The sequence below is a fragment of the Haemaphysalis longicornis genome, unplaced genomic scaffold (genome assembly GCF_048455015.1).
Source record: "Haemaphysalis longicornis isolate Haplotype H1 unplaced genomic scaffold, Haemaphysalis longicornis Haplotype H1 scaffold_3, whole genome shotgun sequence".
NCBI classification, from domain to species: Eukaryota; Metazoa; Arthropoda; class Arachnida; order Ixodida; family Ixodidae; genus Haemaphysalis; species Haemaphysalis longicornis.
Genome location: NW_027526335.1, coordinates 189,451,899 through 189,467,705, shown reverse-complemented (window position 1 = coordinate 189,467,705; position 15,807 = coordinate 189,451,899). Strand labels below are relative to the sequence as shown.

General features: G+C 51.1%; 1 protein-coding gene and 1 pseudogene across 1 annotated transcript in view; one reads left to right on the top strand and one right to left on the bottom strand.

Annotated features, from left to right (window-relative positions):
- Positions 1 to 780: 780 nt before the first annotated feature.
- LOC144173627 (thromboxane-A synthase-like) overlaps positions 781 to 15,807 on the top strand; it is a 51,233-nt gene continuing 36,206 nt past the window's right edge. The window contains exons 1-3 of the mRNA XM_077701970.1: positions 781 to 897; positions 1,120 to 1,199; positions 1,546 to 1,642. Coding sequence (XP_077558096.1) covers positions 1,147 to 1,199; positions 1,546 to 1,642 — 150 coding nt within the window. The 5' untranslated portion in view covers positions 781 to 897; positions 1,120 to 1,146. The remainder of the gene's footprint in view (positions 898 to 1,119; positions 1,200 to 1,545; positions 1,643 to 15,807) is intronic.
- Positions 5,163 to 7,755, bottom strand: LOC144173760 (uncharacterized; annotated as a pseudogene).

Here is a 15,807-nt window from a genome sequence, read left to right as displayed (position 1 = left end):
GCAGGAACGCATGTACGCGTCATTTAACCTGACTGGAATATGCGATAAGGTTGCATTAAGGGCGCGCTGTCCTCGATTTGACGTTGTGCCCGCACAAAGCAATCTCATCCACATGTCACACAGCTTCGCGATCTATTCAGGAAATTTTTGTTTCACAACTGCGAGAGGCATGGAATGACGTCATGCCACAACACGGCATCGCGGTCAGTACGAGGAAGTTAGCCTGATTCGGGCCCTTTGCGACAATACAGCTGCCTTGTCTGGGCTTCTGACTCGGTTTAAAAAAAGATATTGCTGGGTCGCCGCATCGTCCGCAATTAAACAAGGTTACGACATCACAGATTTGGAAATTCCATCCGCGCGCGTTTGACCCAAACGTACACACTATGGTGGAGTATTCTTGATATATAAATTGTTGAACTAGAACAAGAACCTGCGTACGAAATAAAAAATTTGGCCGCAACGGGGGTAGCACAAAAGGCTTAAACTGCGAGGCTCATGCCTGAATAGCTCGCGCAATTTCGTAATTCAAAGAAAACACACTAAAATTACACTTACAGAGAAGGGCATTCGGTAATCGTGCAAACAAAGGGGCCATGTAAGAACCTTTTCTTTTTTTTCCCCTTTCTTTTAATCACCTTTCGTACTGGGTAATCCAGTATAGGGACACAAAAGCGGCGGTCCCAATTTTCTACATGTCCAACACCTGTCAGAAATCCGCAAATTCCACGAGAGCAGGACCGGAATGGCGAGCAGGTTGACGCGCGTTGTGCGATGTGGGTCAAGGCAAGGCAGCTCTGATGGGATGACAAGTCTCCTCCTCGGGACCCCAGGCTGCACACGTTGTGGCAAAGATCCTGCGCCAGCTTACTTTGTTAACAAAGCACCCATTCCAGGGTATCTACTTCCCCATGTGTTCTCGTTCTCCCAATGCTTCTACTACTAACGTTGACCCTCTCGTCGCTAACGTCTTACACGATATCCTAATACCTTTGCAAAGCAATACCAGAAGTCACATCGCTTTTAAGTCTGTTAAAGTGGATGAGGTTATTGGATAGTGCAGAACAGTTTCTCATCTTTTTGTGCATCTTTTTTATTCCTGCTAACCGCTTTACGCAGGCAACTGATTGACTGATTCTGCACACCATGTGGGACCTCGTCATTGCAACCGTTACTCTCATCCTTCTACGCTGGCTCATGTAAGTTTTCCTAACCCGCAACAGTGGCTGCTTGGGCGATTTGGCATTACATCATGGTTCTGGAAAGCGCGAAATATCGACAGGGACTGAAGGAAAAGAACACGACGACACTGCTGCTAACAACTTTTTATTTCGAGACAACACAACGTATATGCACTAGCATGGCCACTGTAAACAGGAACAATGTCAGAAAGCCCTGAAAGATACTGCCATCTGGAACGCCGAGCTATTGTATATCAGGCCGAAATAACCTCAACGCTATGACTTAATGCGAGAAATATGATTTGCTTTTCGCAGCTAGTTCTTGTTATAGCGGAAGTCGTTTTGCTTCTGTAAACCTTCCCAGGAAACGAAGAGGCCACTTCCAGTTTTTCAAAAAGTTGGGTATACCTGGACCAGCACCAAACATTTTGTTTGGTAACATGTTGGAAATGTTCAGGAAGGTGAGCCTTTCTATATTTTTATTGCTTCTGCAACCACCGCAGCAAACCGCTGTTTTAGACGTTACACATGTCCGTTCATGCGGTTCAAGAACTTGCGTAGAAAGCTACTTTTGATTGAATACCGTTAAAAGTTCATATTTGAAAGTCCGCACTAGTTGAACCTTTCGTTGCTATTGCCGTTTGATTTCTCAAACGCCGCCAAGAGGTAGCGCAGGCAACAGCAGACGACGGTTTTCTGCAGTTGATGTGGTATTTCATTTGCTATCGCAAAAACCAAGCATCCGTGATTTTTTAAATAAAGGAGCACTGCAAACATCACTGATGTATTGATTTTGTGCCTTATATGTGCGTAATTTCCTGTTCTTGTTCAACAATTTTGACAAATCTGAACACTGACACCGGACTTAGACGTTTAGATTTGGCTGTGGGTACACGAGACTATTGCGGAGTTTCTGTTTCACTTTGGCCGGGTGGCTGAGTCGAGCTCTGTTGCGGCGAATCGGTCAAGTGAGTTTAATTCGTTTTCTTGTGGGTCGACCCTTCGGTTTGCGTTGGGTAGCCCCCACCCCTTGTGTCTGTGGACGCTATCCGCCATCTGAGTGCTCGTCTCGCCGTCCAAGATGGCCTCTACTCATCCTTCTCCCGTGAAATACCGGCTGCCAGTTCCCAAGTCTAAATTCTTCAAGCTTGATGCCTCCAAGGATGCTTCTGTTGACGACATCATTGATGCAATCGAAGACGTCTTTGGCCCCCACGGCCTCAAGGACCTCCAGCACCAAGGAGGCATGAAGTTTTGTGCCGCGGTCTCGTCCGCTGCTGCAGCTAACACCCTCGACGAGCGTGGTGCCATTGTCGTGAATGGCACTTCGTGCCCCGTTACCTGCATCGGTCCCCAGATAATCTACGTCACCGTGAATGGTATATGAACGACCAAGACCTGGGTGCAGCCCTTTCGCCTTACGGCAGGGTGCTTAGCGTTCACTACCCGAGCTTCAACGGTAGGCTGCGCATTGAGAACGGCGTGCGCCTCGTCCGCATCGAAATGAAGTTTCCCGTCCCAAAAATTCCTGTCGGCCCGAGGATACAAGGACCGGTGCGAGTACCGGAGCGTGAAGAGAGTGTGCTCTCGATGCGAGCGAGAGGGCCACAACCGCTCCGACTGCAAGACGCCATGGTATTCTCGGTGCGAGACCTTTGGACACGAGTTCGAAAGATGCTGCAATGGAGACCACGCCACGGCAGACTGCCTGCGACCTCGTTCTTATGCGGCCGCAGCAAGTGAATTCCCTGAACACTCTCGGAACACCAACGAGATTCCGCAGGTGACTGTGGCCCGGTGGCAGACTCCGCCAGACGACATCCCCAGTAGCGCTTCGTCTTCCAGCGATGGCGATTCGCAAGCCACCAAAATCATCGACGAGACGCTGATAGAAGATATGACAACCACGCCGACGCCTGCGAAGGACTACGTCATCATCCGACGAGCTTACTAGTCAGCCCAATGAACAGACGGTGGACGACTCATATTCTTCATCCAACGAAGCGTCTCTTTCGCCCGCCAGCTCCACAGACATCGACACGGAAAAAAGTGGCTCAGCGGATTCTCGTAGACAGCTCCCGTCGTCCAACCCAGTAGACCCTGCCCCTGATCCAGCGAAAAAGCCCCGAGGTGCCCACAACCGCGGACTCCGCGGCTCCTTCATCGACGAAGACGCCAAACTAGTCCACCGAGAGGCGTCCAAACCTTACCCTCGTGACGCGACCGCGGCAGGACCCCCCTGGAGGGCCCTTACGGCACCTGGACGACGTCTCACTCCCGATCAACCTACCGAACTCGAACGAACCTGCTTGTCCAACGCAAGCTAAAAATCCACGTCTGGTCAACCCGATCAACCAGGTTGCGGACTTGATGGACACCTCACGTGTGGAAAGCAAACGCGTGTTATCGTCATCAGCCGACTCGGACGACGGTGTCTGCCTGCCCCAAGCACTAGTCCGGATTTGTGAAATTAGAGTAGCACCAATGGGCTTCTCTGTCTTCATTATCTTCTTTATTTGCCTGATGCCGCACTTATTCTCAGTCGCTGGTGAGTACTCTCGCTGGTGGGGGAGACGGCAGACGTTCCATCGAATGCCGACGCGAAAGCCCATTGATGCATCAATGTTGCTTCCTGCTATGTTTGGTTTCGTACTAGCATGGCGGCCATTGTGTGCTCCCTCCAGCTCATTGCTTTGTCCCGAGGTCACGTGACAGCGTGCCACGCTGCACACGGCTCCTGTCTGGGCCCGTTGTTGCTGCGTTCCAGATGCCCGTGCCTTTCACTGGGGATACCTTTATTTTGTAGGGTAAGCTACACTGGCCGAGGTTGAGCAGTTTCGCGTGTGCCGTGAAGGGCCCTTCGGCGCAAGCGCGAGGAGCATTGGATTCCTTTGGATCGGATTGGCTTGGATTGGTTGGCTTGAATTGGATTGGATTAAAGTGGATTGGGTTGGATTGAAATCCAATCCAATTGGAGTTCGGGTGTGCAGAGAATTGAGTCTGCACATTCGCTGGTCTGCGCATTCCAGAGGAGTGACGTCATAGCCGCGGCAGACGCACTGGCGCCTGCGCGTGCCTAGCTTTGCGCCTCCGTTGCGCATTAGACAAGTCTGACGCTGCGCCGGAGCCGCTTGATAGCCGTTTCGCGTGGCTTCTGGAGAGCCGTGCATCGGGAGGAGCCATTCGCGACGAGCAGTGACTGGACTGGAGTGGACCGGACTGGTCTGGACTGGACTTGACTGGATTGGATTGGATTGGTTTGGAAATCGTTTTAGCAACAGTAAGCATGATAATCAGCTAAGCCTAGACAACTAGGAAACTTAAGAATAACCAGCTGAACCTTAGCCCACGCTACGTATATCCTGGCATAGCCGAGCTAAGCCACTGCTAAGTTTTTTATTGGTTTTTTGGAGGGCTGCGCGTGGTCTTCGCGTTCACCCAACCTCCACGTTCCAGGCCCGTGCGATGTTTCACGGCGTTTGTTGAAGCTCGCGTATTTTTTTTAATTTTTATGGCTAGTGCAGTACGTGCTAGCGTTTTATTTATTATCATTAAGCTAGAATATTAACCCTAAATGTCCAAGGGTTTAAAAACAGTGAAATGTTCAAGGGTTTAAAAACAGAGAAAATTTTGTAGATCATGGTCTTCGTCCAAGAAGTGAACTTTTTTTCCAATTGAAGGCGTCAGAACGTTTCAGCAGAACTTTAATATCCCGTATAATTTTTCTTTGGTGTCTAACCACTGCTGTGTGGTGGGCGTCCTAATCTTCAACCACACCATCCTTTGCTCCAGTTTTAGTTCGACAGATAGTGAGGGAAGATTGCTAGTCTTGAAATTTTCTCTTTCTGGTACCCGCTTTAAAATCATTAACGTGTGTGCTCCTGCACGCGCCACAGCTACAATTAGATTGGATTGAAGTAAACTTCATTTGCGCCTGCAGATCGGCGTTTTTGCGCGCAGTGACGCGGGCCCGGCGTCGTCCTAGGGGTTAGCCGTTACTCGGCCGAGCCATCCGCTCGCCGTTGACGGCTCACGAGTCTCGTGCCTTTCGAGTGCCCTCAGGACCTGCTGGACGGCCCAGAGTTGATGTTCGCTGTCGTAGCTCTTCGCGGCTTCTTTCAGCCGTGGCGGGATGGTTCTCGATGCCGCTTCCTCCGGTTGTTTTGGGCAGTCCCACAGGATGTGGTACTGGTCGGCCGTCTCCCTACGACACACCTTGCACCTGTCGGTCGGGTACGCTTCTGGGTACATACGATGCATCAAGGCCGGGGTGGGTAGCGACCCGGTCTGTAGCTGTCTTAGAAGTACGGCCTCCGCCCGGCTCAGCCCCGGGTGCGGGGGTGGGAGAGCTCTGCGAGCCAGGCGGTAGGCCTTCGTGATCTCGCCGTAGTCCGTCATGCGGTCTTTGGCTCCGAACCACGCGGGACGGTCGGTCGCGGGGGCGCGGTTGGTTAGAGCTCGTGCCGCCACGTGTGCCGTATCGTTGTGGTTCGCGTTTGTCGCCGACGCGCACTCGCCCGCATGCGCCGGGAACCACTTGATCCTCATTCTTTTTTCTTGCAATTTCACTCCGCGCAGCACGCGCGTGGCCTCTTCACAGCTGCGTCCCTTGGCGTAGTTGCGCACCGCCGTTCTCTAATCGCTCAGCACCGTGCGGCAGTCTGTGTCGGCGATGGCCAGGGCGATGGCGCCCTCCTCCGCGCATTCCGCCTTGGTGCATCTGACGCTCGCCGCCGTCCTCACGGCACCCGTGGACGCTTCGATGACAGCTGCGGCGAAAGCCTCTCGTTGATATTCGGCCGCGTCCACGTACCGCGGGTGTCCGTCTTTACCAGTATCCGAAACCGTTGAGACGAGGGGGATTAGTACCTATGTAGGCTGGGCAGGGTCTCTTGAGTACTCGGGGGACTTGGTGGGTGCTAGCTGGGGGGCTGGTTGTGAAAGGGGTCCAGAGACTAGGTGTCGTCACTCCGTCCAAGGTTCTCCCTGTTCTTCGATGTCGGAGCTCAGATGTTTGGAACCTATAGTGGGGTCCGCTGAATTCCAATTGGCACCGTCTGACGCTCATCCTGAGTTTTCAGGCCTATTTTAGGAGTCAGACATCTAAGTATTAGAACAAAAACCTCGCTGTCCCCATTCCCACCCTCTTTCCCATAACCCATTCCTTATCACCACTATCCACACCCCTTATCCCAACCTTTCCTGCTACCATCCCAGGGGAGATCAGGGGAGTCTCCCCGGGCCCGCTCTCCTGGCTGTGGTGTCGCTGTGTAGCATTTTTCCCTTTTATTTTCCACTTCGGTGGGTATTTCCTTCTCGTCAAAACTCTAGTTGACCTCGGTCCAGTTTGTTTATTTTTAATTGGCGTCACCCGTGATACGTATGTGGTACGGGGTGGGCTTTTATTTTATATTATAGCCCTTTAGCTTTATGTCCGTCTTTGGCGTGTAGGTGGCTGTCGCATTCCTTCTTCCCATGTTGTATTCCGGGTTCATGTTTCTCGGTAAGGGGTCTACCCTGATCTTGCTCCGGATCTCGTCGGGGATGGAGAGTTTGGCATTCTCCTCGTTCTGACGTCTGGGACCCAGGTCTTCGAGTATCTTCCTCCCGGCCTTGGTTGTTGACAGGCGCTCGAGCTGAGCCGTTCGTTGCGCCTCCGCAATCTCTTCAAGCGTATTGTGTACCCCTAGCTTCAAGAATCGGGGCGTGCTCGTGGACTCGAACAAGCCGAGCACCGACTTGTATGCTTTTCGGATGATGGCGTTCATCTTGTTCCGTTCGTGTTGCAGCCAGTTGTGGTAGGCCGCTACGTACGCAATGTGGCTGACGACAAATGACTGGACGAGCCTGATCAGGCTGTCCTCCTTCATGACGGCTTTGCGGGACGTGATTCTCCTGACGAGACGCATCGCATCGGCCGCCTTGGCAGTGAGACGGGCGAAGGTCTCGCCGTTTCTTCTGTGCTTCTCGATGACCATGCCCAGGACTCTGATCTTGCTGACCTCGGGGATCGTCTGCCCGGACCGCGTTACGATCTTGATCTTCTCGTGCTCTCGCCGCTGACTGTTTTTGGCGTTGCCTCTTCGTGGTGGTATTATCAGGAGCTCCGACTTACTTGGCGAGCAGACGAGGCTGGAGCCGTCGAGATGGTCTTCGATGGCGTTGACGGCCTCTTGCAGCTTGGCCTCGATCTGGGAGTCGCTGCCGCCGGTCGTCCATATCGTTATGTCGTCGGCGTAGATGGTGTGCCGGACCCCACTTTCGCGAGCCTCTCGGCCACTCCTATCATTACCAAGTTGAAAAGTAGCGGCGAGATCACGGACCCTTGCGGTGTGCCGGTGCTCCCGAGCTTCTTGTCTTGAAGTAGTATGTCGCCAGCCCGCAGCTCGGCGGTCCTGTCCGTCAGGAAGTCCTTGATGTAACTCATTTCGCCCATGTTGAGCTTGGAGACTTGGGACAGAATCGCCGAGTGTTTCACTTTATCAAAAGCGCTTTGTAGGTCGAGCCCCAGGATGGTCTTGTTGTTTCGCGATATGCCGGTGTCGTCCACGATTTTGTTCTTGAGCTACAGCATCGCATCTTGTGTGCTCAGGCGCTGTCTGAAGCCAATCATCGTGGCGGGGTACAGTCCTTCCCTCTCCAGGTAGTCCTGCCACCGGTTCATCAAAACGTGCTCCAGCACCTTGTCCACGCAAGACGTTAGCGAAATGGGCCGGAGGTTGTCCGTGCCGGGTGGCTTGCCCGGCTTTGGGATCAGGATGGTCTTGGCCTTCTTCCAATGCTGCGGCAGCGTCCCCGTTTTCTAGCATTTATTGTAGTAGCCCGTTAGGCTTTCGACGGATTTGTCGTCGAGGTTCTTCAGTGACTTGTTGGTGATGCGGTCCGGTCCTGCCACCGACCTGCTGTTGAGGCCCTGCAGCGCCGTGCGAACCTATTCTACGTCGATGTCTCTGTCGAGGCGCCCGTTGGGTAGCCCCCCGTACGCCCCGTGGTGCTCCGTGGACGTAGTCGGCAGGTATCTGTCGCTGATGCTGTTCATCACCGTGTCGGCTCCGTGTTTCGTGACTTCCCGATGGATGAGTTTCGCCAGTCGGTCCCTCTGGTGCGACTTAGTCTTAGTTTCGTCGAGCAGATGCTTAAGCAAGTTCCATGTTTTCCCATTGTGCATCTGGTCATCGGCAGCGTTGCATATCTCGTTCCACTGCTGCGCGCATAGCATGTGACAGTGTTCCTCGATTGCTTTGTTGAGTTCTGAGACTTTTTTCCGTAGCCTACGATTGAGGCGTTGCTTTTTCCATCTGTTGAGAATGGACTGCTTGGCCTCGATGAGGTGGGCCAGCCGGCTGTCCGTTCTGTTCGTTTCAAGGTCTGTTTCTATGCTCTAGGTTGAGTTCCGAACATCTTGTAGAACCTTGTAGGTCCACATTTCGATGTCGTCGATTTCTGTGTTTTCTTCCTCCTCCTGATTTGTGGTGTCTCTGAAAGCGGTCCAATCTATCCAATCAATCGTTATTACTGTTCTGCTCCGGTACGACGATTTCCACGATCATATGGTCGCTGCCGAGGTCCACCCCCGTGTTCCTCCATGTGATCGTGATCGGTTCATTGTTCTTGACGAACGTTAGGTCGGGGTTGGTATCTCGGGAAACGGAGTTACCAAGTCTCGTTGGGTGAGCCGGGTCGGTTATGAGAACATAGCCGAGTTCCGCCGCGTCTTGGGATAGGTTTCTACCTTTCGCATTGCTTTTGACGTAGCCCCACGCCGTATCCATCGCGTTAAAGTCACCGCACGCAATCAGCGTGCTCTGGCCGGCCATCGTGCTTGCCTTGTGAAGAATGGATTTGAACTTCTTCAGTATCTGCGATGGATTACTGTAGATGTTGAAAATGAAGATGCTGTTTCTTCTTTGCTACAAACAACTTCTTTCGTTGCCTAGGGGTTTATCTTTTGGAGCGTGTGCCCACAATTCTTTGCGGAGATTTCATCTGCGTCCTTGATAGTATACGTGATGTACGCGGGCCGGGTCAGGGACGACCGACGTGGAACGCACGCGCAGTCGGGTTCTTAGTGCAAGATTTTCACCTGGAGGATGTATGGCTGCTCCATTGCGAAAATTATTTCTCTCCCACGTGGAAGCGCGGTTCCTCATGTCCCGACTAGGCAAGCTTTATATAACTCCAGACCTAATCACCGCTGTGCCAAACATAGAAGTAAATCAATTCCCTAGTATGGCTGGTTACATTTCCGACCATTACCCAGTGCTCCCGTCCCTATTTACAGGTTACAGTAGATTTGATGGCGCCTGACCCTGGAAGCTTGATACTAGAATATTGCAAGATGACGTTGCTTTATTGTCATTAAAAACAGATATTTCTTCTTCCCTACCGGTCGAAGTTAGCATACAACAGTGGGACAGTTTAAAATCCATATGGAGGCAACTTGCTCAAACAGCTGGTCAACAAAAAAAGGTTCGTGACACAGCTGAGCTTAACAACACGCCTAAGCGAATCCGAATAGTTATAAATGATAAAGAGCTAACTCTTTTAATGAGTGAATATCTTGGCATCCTTAGGGACCGGTACAAACGCCAACTGAATGAAATAATTTAGCCATCCGCTGCCTACAATATTCATGGTCCTTGCAATGGTAGTTTAGAAATTCAAAAATTTTTGGCGACGCGTCAAACTCCAAACATTATAGAGTGTGTGCGCTGCCCGGATAACACCATCTCCACAGACCCATCAGCTATAAAATCAGTGTGGCGACGCGTCAAACTCCAAACATTATAGAGTGTGTGCGCTGCCAGGATAACACCATCTCCACAGACCCATCAGCTATAAAATCAGTGTTTCTTTCTTTTCTGAGGTCTTTGCAGGATATTCGCTCGAGGTAGATGAGAGGCACGTAGTAGCACAACTATGTTCTGCTTCAACTTTCCTGCCTCAGGCTCCAGAAAGCATACACTCCCAAATACTGAAAGACGTTACCTATTCCGAGCTATACGACATTTTAAGAAAAATTAAAACCAGATCGGAGCCTGGTCCGGATGGTTTGCCAACGGAATTCTACAAGCGCTGCTGGGCAGAATTAGGCTCTTCCTTAGTGAAACTTATAAATTTAATCCTATAGCGGCTTCCAAACACGTTTAAGAGAGGCCGTCTAATCTTACTTTTGAAAGATGGAAAAGACCCCTCTCTCCTGAGTTCTTACAGACCAATAACCGTTTTGATTGCGGACTACAAGATTTTAACTTCCCTTTTGGTGTCCAGAATTAAAGCTATTTCGCCGGACCTCCTCTCACTCCAACAGGTTGGCTCGGTCCCATACAGAATTTTTTTTCGGCACTTAGCCTAACTCGAGACATACTAGCCTTTACGCACCAAACTGGTATTGCCGGCCTGTGGGTCTCTTTAACCAAAAACAGGCATTTGATAGGGTCAATCATTCATACCTGCTTGCCATATATCAGGCATATGGGTTTCCCTCTGAATTTGTTCAGCTTCTCCAAGAATTGTATGATAATTTATCCAGTGACCTGGTCATTATTGGTGTGGTACAGGGTGAAATTGCACTTCATAGAGGTGTCAGAGAAGGATGCCCCTCGTCGCTGCTTGTTTTTGTCTTATGTCTAGACCCCTTCATCAGAAAACTCGTTGATAACCCCAAAATTAGGGGTCTCCCCTTGCCCAGACAAGGCTCAGTTAAAGTGTCTGCGTACGCAGATGACGTCACTATTTTTATGCGGGAAACTGGTAGACTCACGGCTGTTTTAGGGGACTTCGAGTGTAATGCTCAACTTTCAAGTGCCGAGTGAAATGTCACAAAAAGTGCTGTCCTCCCTCCGGGAAACGCTACACTCGCCCCCATTCATAACTTTAAAATAGTTCGAGACCTGAAGATTCTCGGCGTCAAATTTACCGAAGAAGGTGTTTCTCCAGACATGTGGCCCCAGTTAGTTGATAATACTCAAAAGAATGTTGCCCGGGCTAGATCTTTCAACTTCTCTTTTTCGGAGAAATCGTATTTGATTAAATGCGTTTTTCTTGCTAAATTCTTTTTTGTCTCCAGGATTATGCTGTCTCCCATTCATGTTACGCACAAAGTGTCCCGCGACATTTTTTCTTTCTTTTGGGATGGAAGCACGGAGCGTTTAGCGAGAGATGCCCTGCGCCTCCCACGCCGCTCTGGGGGTTATGGTCTCCCTTGCATCGACCTCATGGGCCAGTTGTTGGCCCTTAGAGTCGTCTCTACACTTCTCAGTGACGTAGAAGCTCCGGGAAGACCTTTGATCCTGTACTTTCCCGGTCCGTCTAGGCCGGTTCTTTGTCCAACTATGGCCAGAAACCTACACCCCAGTGCAGCTACCCCGTCGAGACTCTTCAAGGCCGTCATTACTTTAGCTAAGGAAATTCGTGCCCTGGATGCTGATCTCGATTTTGTGAATGAACAAACTGCCAGGCTGTGTGAAAAAATAGTTACTGCAAGGCCGGGAAGTCGTGTGGATCCACCAGATTTTCCCTGGTTACGGCTGACTTTATGTAGGCTGCCAGAGGACGCCTAAAACATCCAGTGGCAACAAGCGTGGTGAATTCTTCACACAAAAGACAGAATATTTCACTGGGGAGTAACACAGAACTCTTCCTGTCCCAACTGCGGTCAACCAGAATCGACGGCACACACTTTCTCAAGCTGCACTGTTGCGCGTTGCTTTTGGCGCATCATACACCGTGCCGCTCCAAGTTTGGGGCTTACCCGCCGCGGTGGCTCAGTGGCTAAGGCGTTGCGCTGCTGAGCCCGAGGTCGCGGGTTCGATTCCCGGCCGCGGCGGCCGCTTTTCTGATGGAGGCGAAAAGCAAAAACGCCCGTGTGCACGAGATTTCGGTGCACGTTAAAGATCCCCAGGTGGTCAAAATTAATCCGGAGCCCTCCACTACGGCGCGCCTCATCGCCTGCGTTGCGTCGGCGCGTTAAACCCTACAATCAATCAAGTTTGGGGCTTGCACGGTATCAACTGAGAGGACAGTGCCCTGCCACTCCCCTAGGCAAACTATTCGTAGTAATTGGCGATTATATATACTATGGCGTAATCGCTGCAGGGCCGTTGCACAGAATCGCAGGCTACGTATGCAGTGGCCCTTGCTTTCCTTTTTAAGACAACACCTCGTGACCTTTCTGGAAGGCGAGTTGGCCCTTTTGGGTGAGGAAGAGTTTCTGCGACATTGGTCTTCCCGATCAACTGAGGTTTCGAACAAAAGGGCTATTATTCATACCAGTTTTCCAGACCTGTGTCATTTGGGATTTTCGTTGTAACAATTGATTTTGGTGTTAGAATTGTGTGTTAGCGCGCTACAGTATCCGTCGTGACATTAACACCAACCCTGTTCTGTATATTGCTGTATTCTTGAAGTGAATGTTTTTGTATCCTTGTTTCCCTCGCATGTTAATCTTTTGGTTGTAAGCAACTCTGAATTGTTTGTATGTTAATCTTTTGTCGACAATCAACTTGAAGCTGTTTCTGTGTTTCTGCAGGTGTCTGTAACTGGCAGACTTCGGGCTCTATTAGTTTTGTAGCAACAGCCGCTGCACTTGTTTAATTGTTTCTGGTTGTTACGTTATATCATTGATACCAGGATTTTTTATAATAAATTTATCCTTTCAAGACAGACAGACAGACAGACAGACAGACCAAAATTTTGGCGTTTTAGTAGCCCAAGAAATATTATCGTCTTTAAAACAGGTCTTAGAAAAGCTGCTTTGAGTGTGTTTGCCTACCTAGTCACCCAGTCCCTCTTTTTTTTCAGTTTCAAAAATTAACCAATTTCAACTAGTCAGGCTTTCGGCAGTAAGGTGTGTACACTTGAGCCAACTACGCCATCGTTTAAGGGGAAAGCCCTGAATCTCCGCGCTGCAAGCGCGTGCGTTAGAGGCACAAAAAATAGGTGATACAAAAAAGGTTGAATTTGCTCTAGCTGAGCTGGGGTGCGCGAGCCGGGACGAAATTTTTTTATGTCTGAGCATCGAAAAAGAGTATGATTCCGCTCTTAAGATACTTGAATAGTAGTAAACCTTTATTTGAGCAAAAGGGAAAGGAAAAAGGGTGGTGGTGAAGCGTCCATAGTCCAGGATGCCTCTTGACAGGGCCGACTCAATGGCCCGAGAAACCAAGGCCCTCTGGCGGGCCGGGTCCAGGCTGGTCAGCTCAGTTTCCCACTGCTCCGGGGTGGGGACGATGGGTGGGTTAGGGGAGTGGGGACAGGAGTATACGAGGTGGAATGTGGTGAGTGGGGTGTCGCAGTGTTGGCATTGACGGGAGCAGATAGTGGGTGCGATCTGGTGGAGGATGACGTGATTGTAAAAGGTACTGGTCTGGAGGCGCGATAGATTACGGCTTTCTGGTTGGTTAGTGAGTGGTGTGGAGGGGGGTAGACCCGGCGGGTGAGGGTGCAGTGGGACAGAAGGGCATTGTACGTATTATCAATAGGAATTTGGAGGAGGTTGTGGTCGTTCGTGCGGGGTGATGGGATCACTTGACCATCGGTGGAGAATGCCCGGAAGTGCAGAGCTCGGGCGACGGCGTGGGCCGCTTCATTCCGCGGAAGGCCGGAGTGCCCGGGAGTGCAGACGATCGTAATGGTGGTCTCGCCAGGTAGACGCTGGAGGAGTGGAATGGCCTGGGGTGGGGCTAGACCTGCCTGGTAGAGGCGGCATGCCTGCTGTGAGTCGGAGACTACAGTGATGTGCGGATGCTTGGCGTGGGTGGCGGCTGCGAAGGCGATTGCCAGAGCTTCTGCCGTCTGTATTGTGTTGGTGTGCGTGGTGGCAGCCGTGGAGATTCGGCCGGCGTGATTTAGGGTGACCAAAGGTGTGCGTCGGGTGCAGGAGTCATAGGCGACGTCAGTATAACCGACCCGTAAGTCATCCGCTAGATTCTTCATGAGATAGCGGACCGGCGCTTCCCGACGGCCTCGGTTAAAGGTGGGATGCATATGGCGCGGTATGGGGGAAACGTGGATACGGTGCTTGATTGTAGTTCGGAGGCGTTGTGGTCGGTCTTGATATAGCGGCGTATTGTAGCCGAGCATGCGGAGAACGGAATGGCCAGTTGGCGTGAAGCTGAGGCGTTGAAGTTGGGAGTTTTTCTGAGCCTCCGCCAGCTCTCCAAAGACATTTTGTATTCCCAGGTTGAGCCGTTTGTCCGTAGAGGTGTAAATGGGGAGGCCAAGAGCCGTTTTCTATGCTTTACGAATGAGGGCTTCAATTTTAGCGGTTTCTTGTGGTCGTAGATTGAGGTACGGTGTGGCATAGGTGATTTTGCCGATCAGGAGAGCTTGGACCAGACGACAAATTTCCGATTCTGTGAGGTCGTGATGTCGGCTGCGGATTCTGCGGATAAGATGGGTTAGGCGAGTAATGGATGTCTGGAGTTGCGGAAGGAGGCTGTACCCGTGCCGTCCTGATGGAAGGGGACGCCGAGGACGCGGAGGGTGGTCACCGAGGGGATAAGTTTGCCTTGAATCGACACTTCAGGATCAGGTGTTGGAGGAGGACGACTGATTTGGCAGGTTCACAGGTGAGGCCCCCTGGGACGCAGGTAGTGAACGGTGGTGTCTACAGCTTTTTGGAGGGCGTCTTGCTGTTCTCCACTGAAACCAAAGGTAGTCCAGAAAGCAATGTCGTCGGCGTATATAGCATACTCCAGGTTGGGTATTTTGTTCAGAAGAAAAGGTAGTTCAAGTAATGCGATATTGAAAAGTAGGGGAGATATTACAGATCCTTGCGGTGTGCCTTTAGGGGGTGTTCTGATGATGGGCGAGGTTAGACTTCCGAGCTTGATAGTAGGCGTGCGCTCTCGGAGAAACGCTGCAACGTAGTTGAAGGTGCGAGACCCGCAGTGGGTGGCGTTGAGGTTGTCTAGACTCGCTTGGTGAGTAACGTTGTCAAATACTTGAGTCAGATGGCTAAAGGCACCCATTCCCGAATCGGCATAAACCCTAAGAGAAGCCATGAACCTGTCGTCAAAATTCCCATTGGCGGCGAACACGGTTGTGCACCGGGCTAACGCCCCGCTGGCTGCGGCACGTCAAGCGGCTGCGAAAGCAGCTGTGCGCCGGATTCATAGCCAAATTAATTGCGAACACAAGTACGAACCAGCCTGACGTACTATTGGAGAGTTATAGCAGAGCGGAGAAGCGCTCCCGACACGGTACCAGGTAGGCGACAAGAGCTACTGCGTGTGCGCAGCAGCATAAACACTGGTTGCGCGCATGCGCAGGTGTCCCGGGCGTCGTACCGGGACCGGTTCTCCGCTCTGCTACAACTCTCTATTGAGATGCGATGCATGGTGTGGCTCAGGAAGAAAGTGTGATTCTGGAAACGCAAAAAAAATCTGCAGAAATTCAGAGAATGCGTAGCATTCTCTAAGGCGTAGCATTCTAATGCGTAGCATTCTTACACCGCTTGATTGTCTTGAGTGTGAGTTTCTACAGTCAAAGTTTTTTTGTTTTTCTTAATCCTGTCCGACCAATTATCTCCCTGTACGCTATTATAAGGATTCGAAGTGGAACATTCGCGAAATCTGCATTATTGTTGAAATGCAGGTCGTTATACGGTTTTCGATTTTCAGTA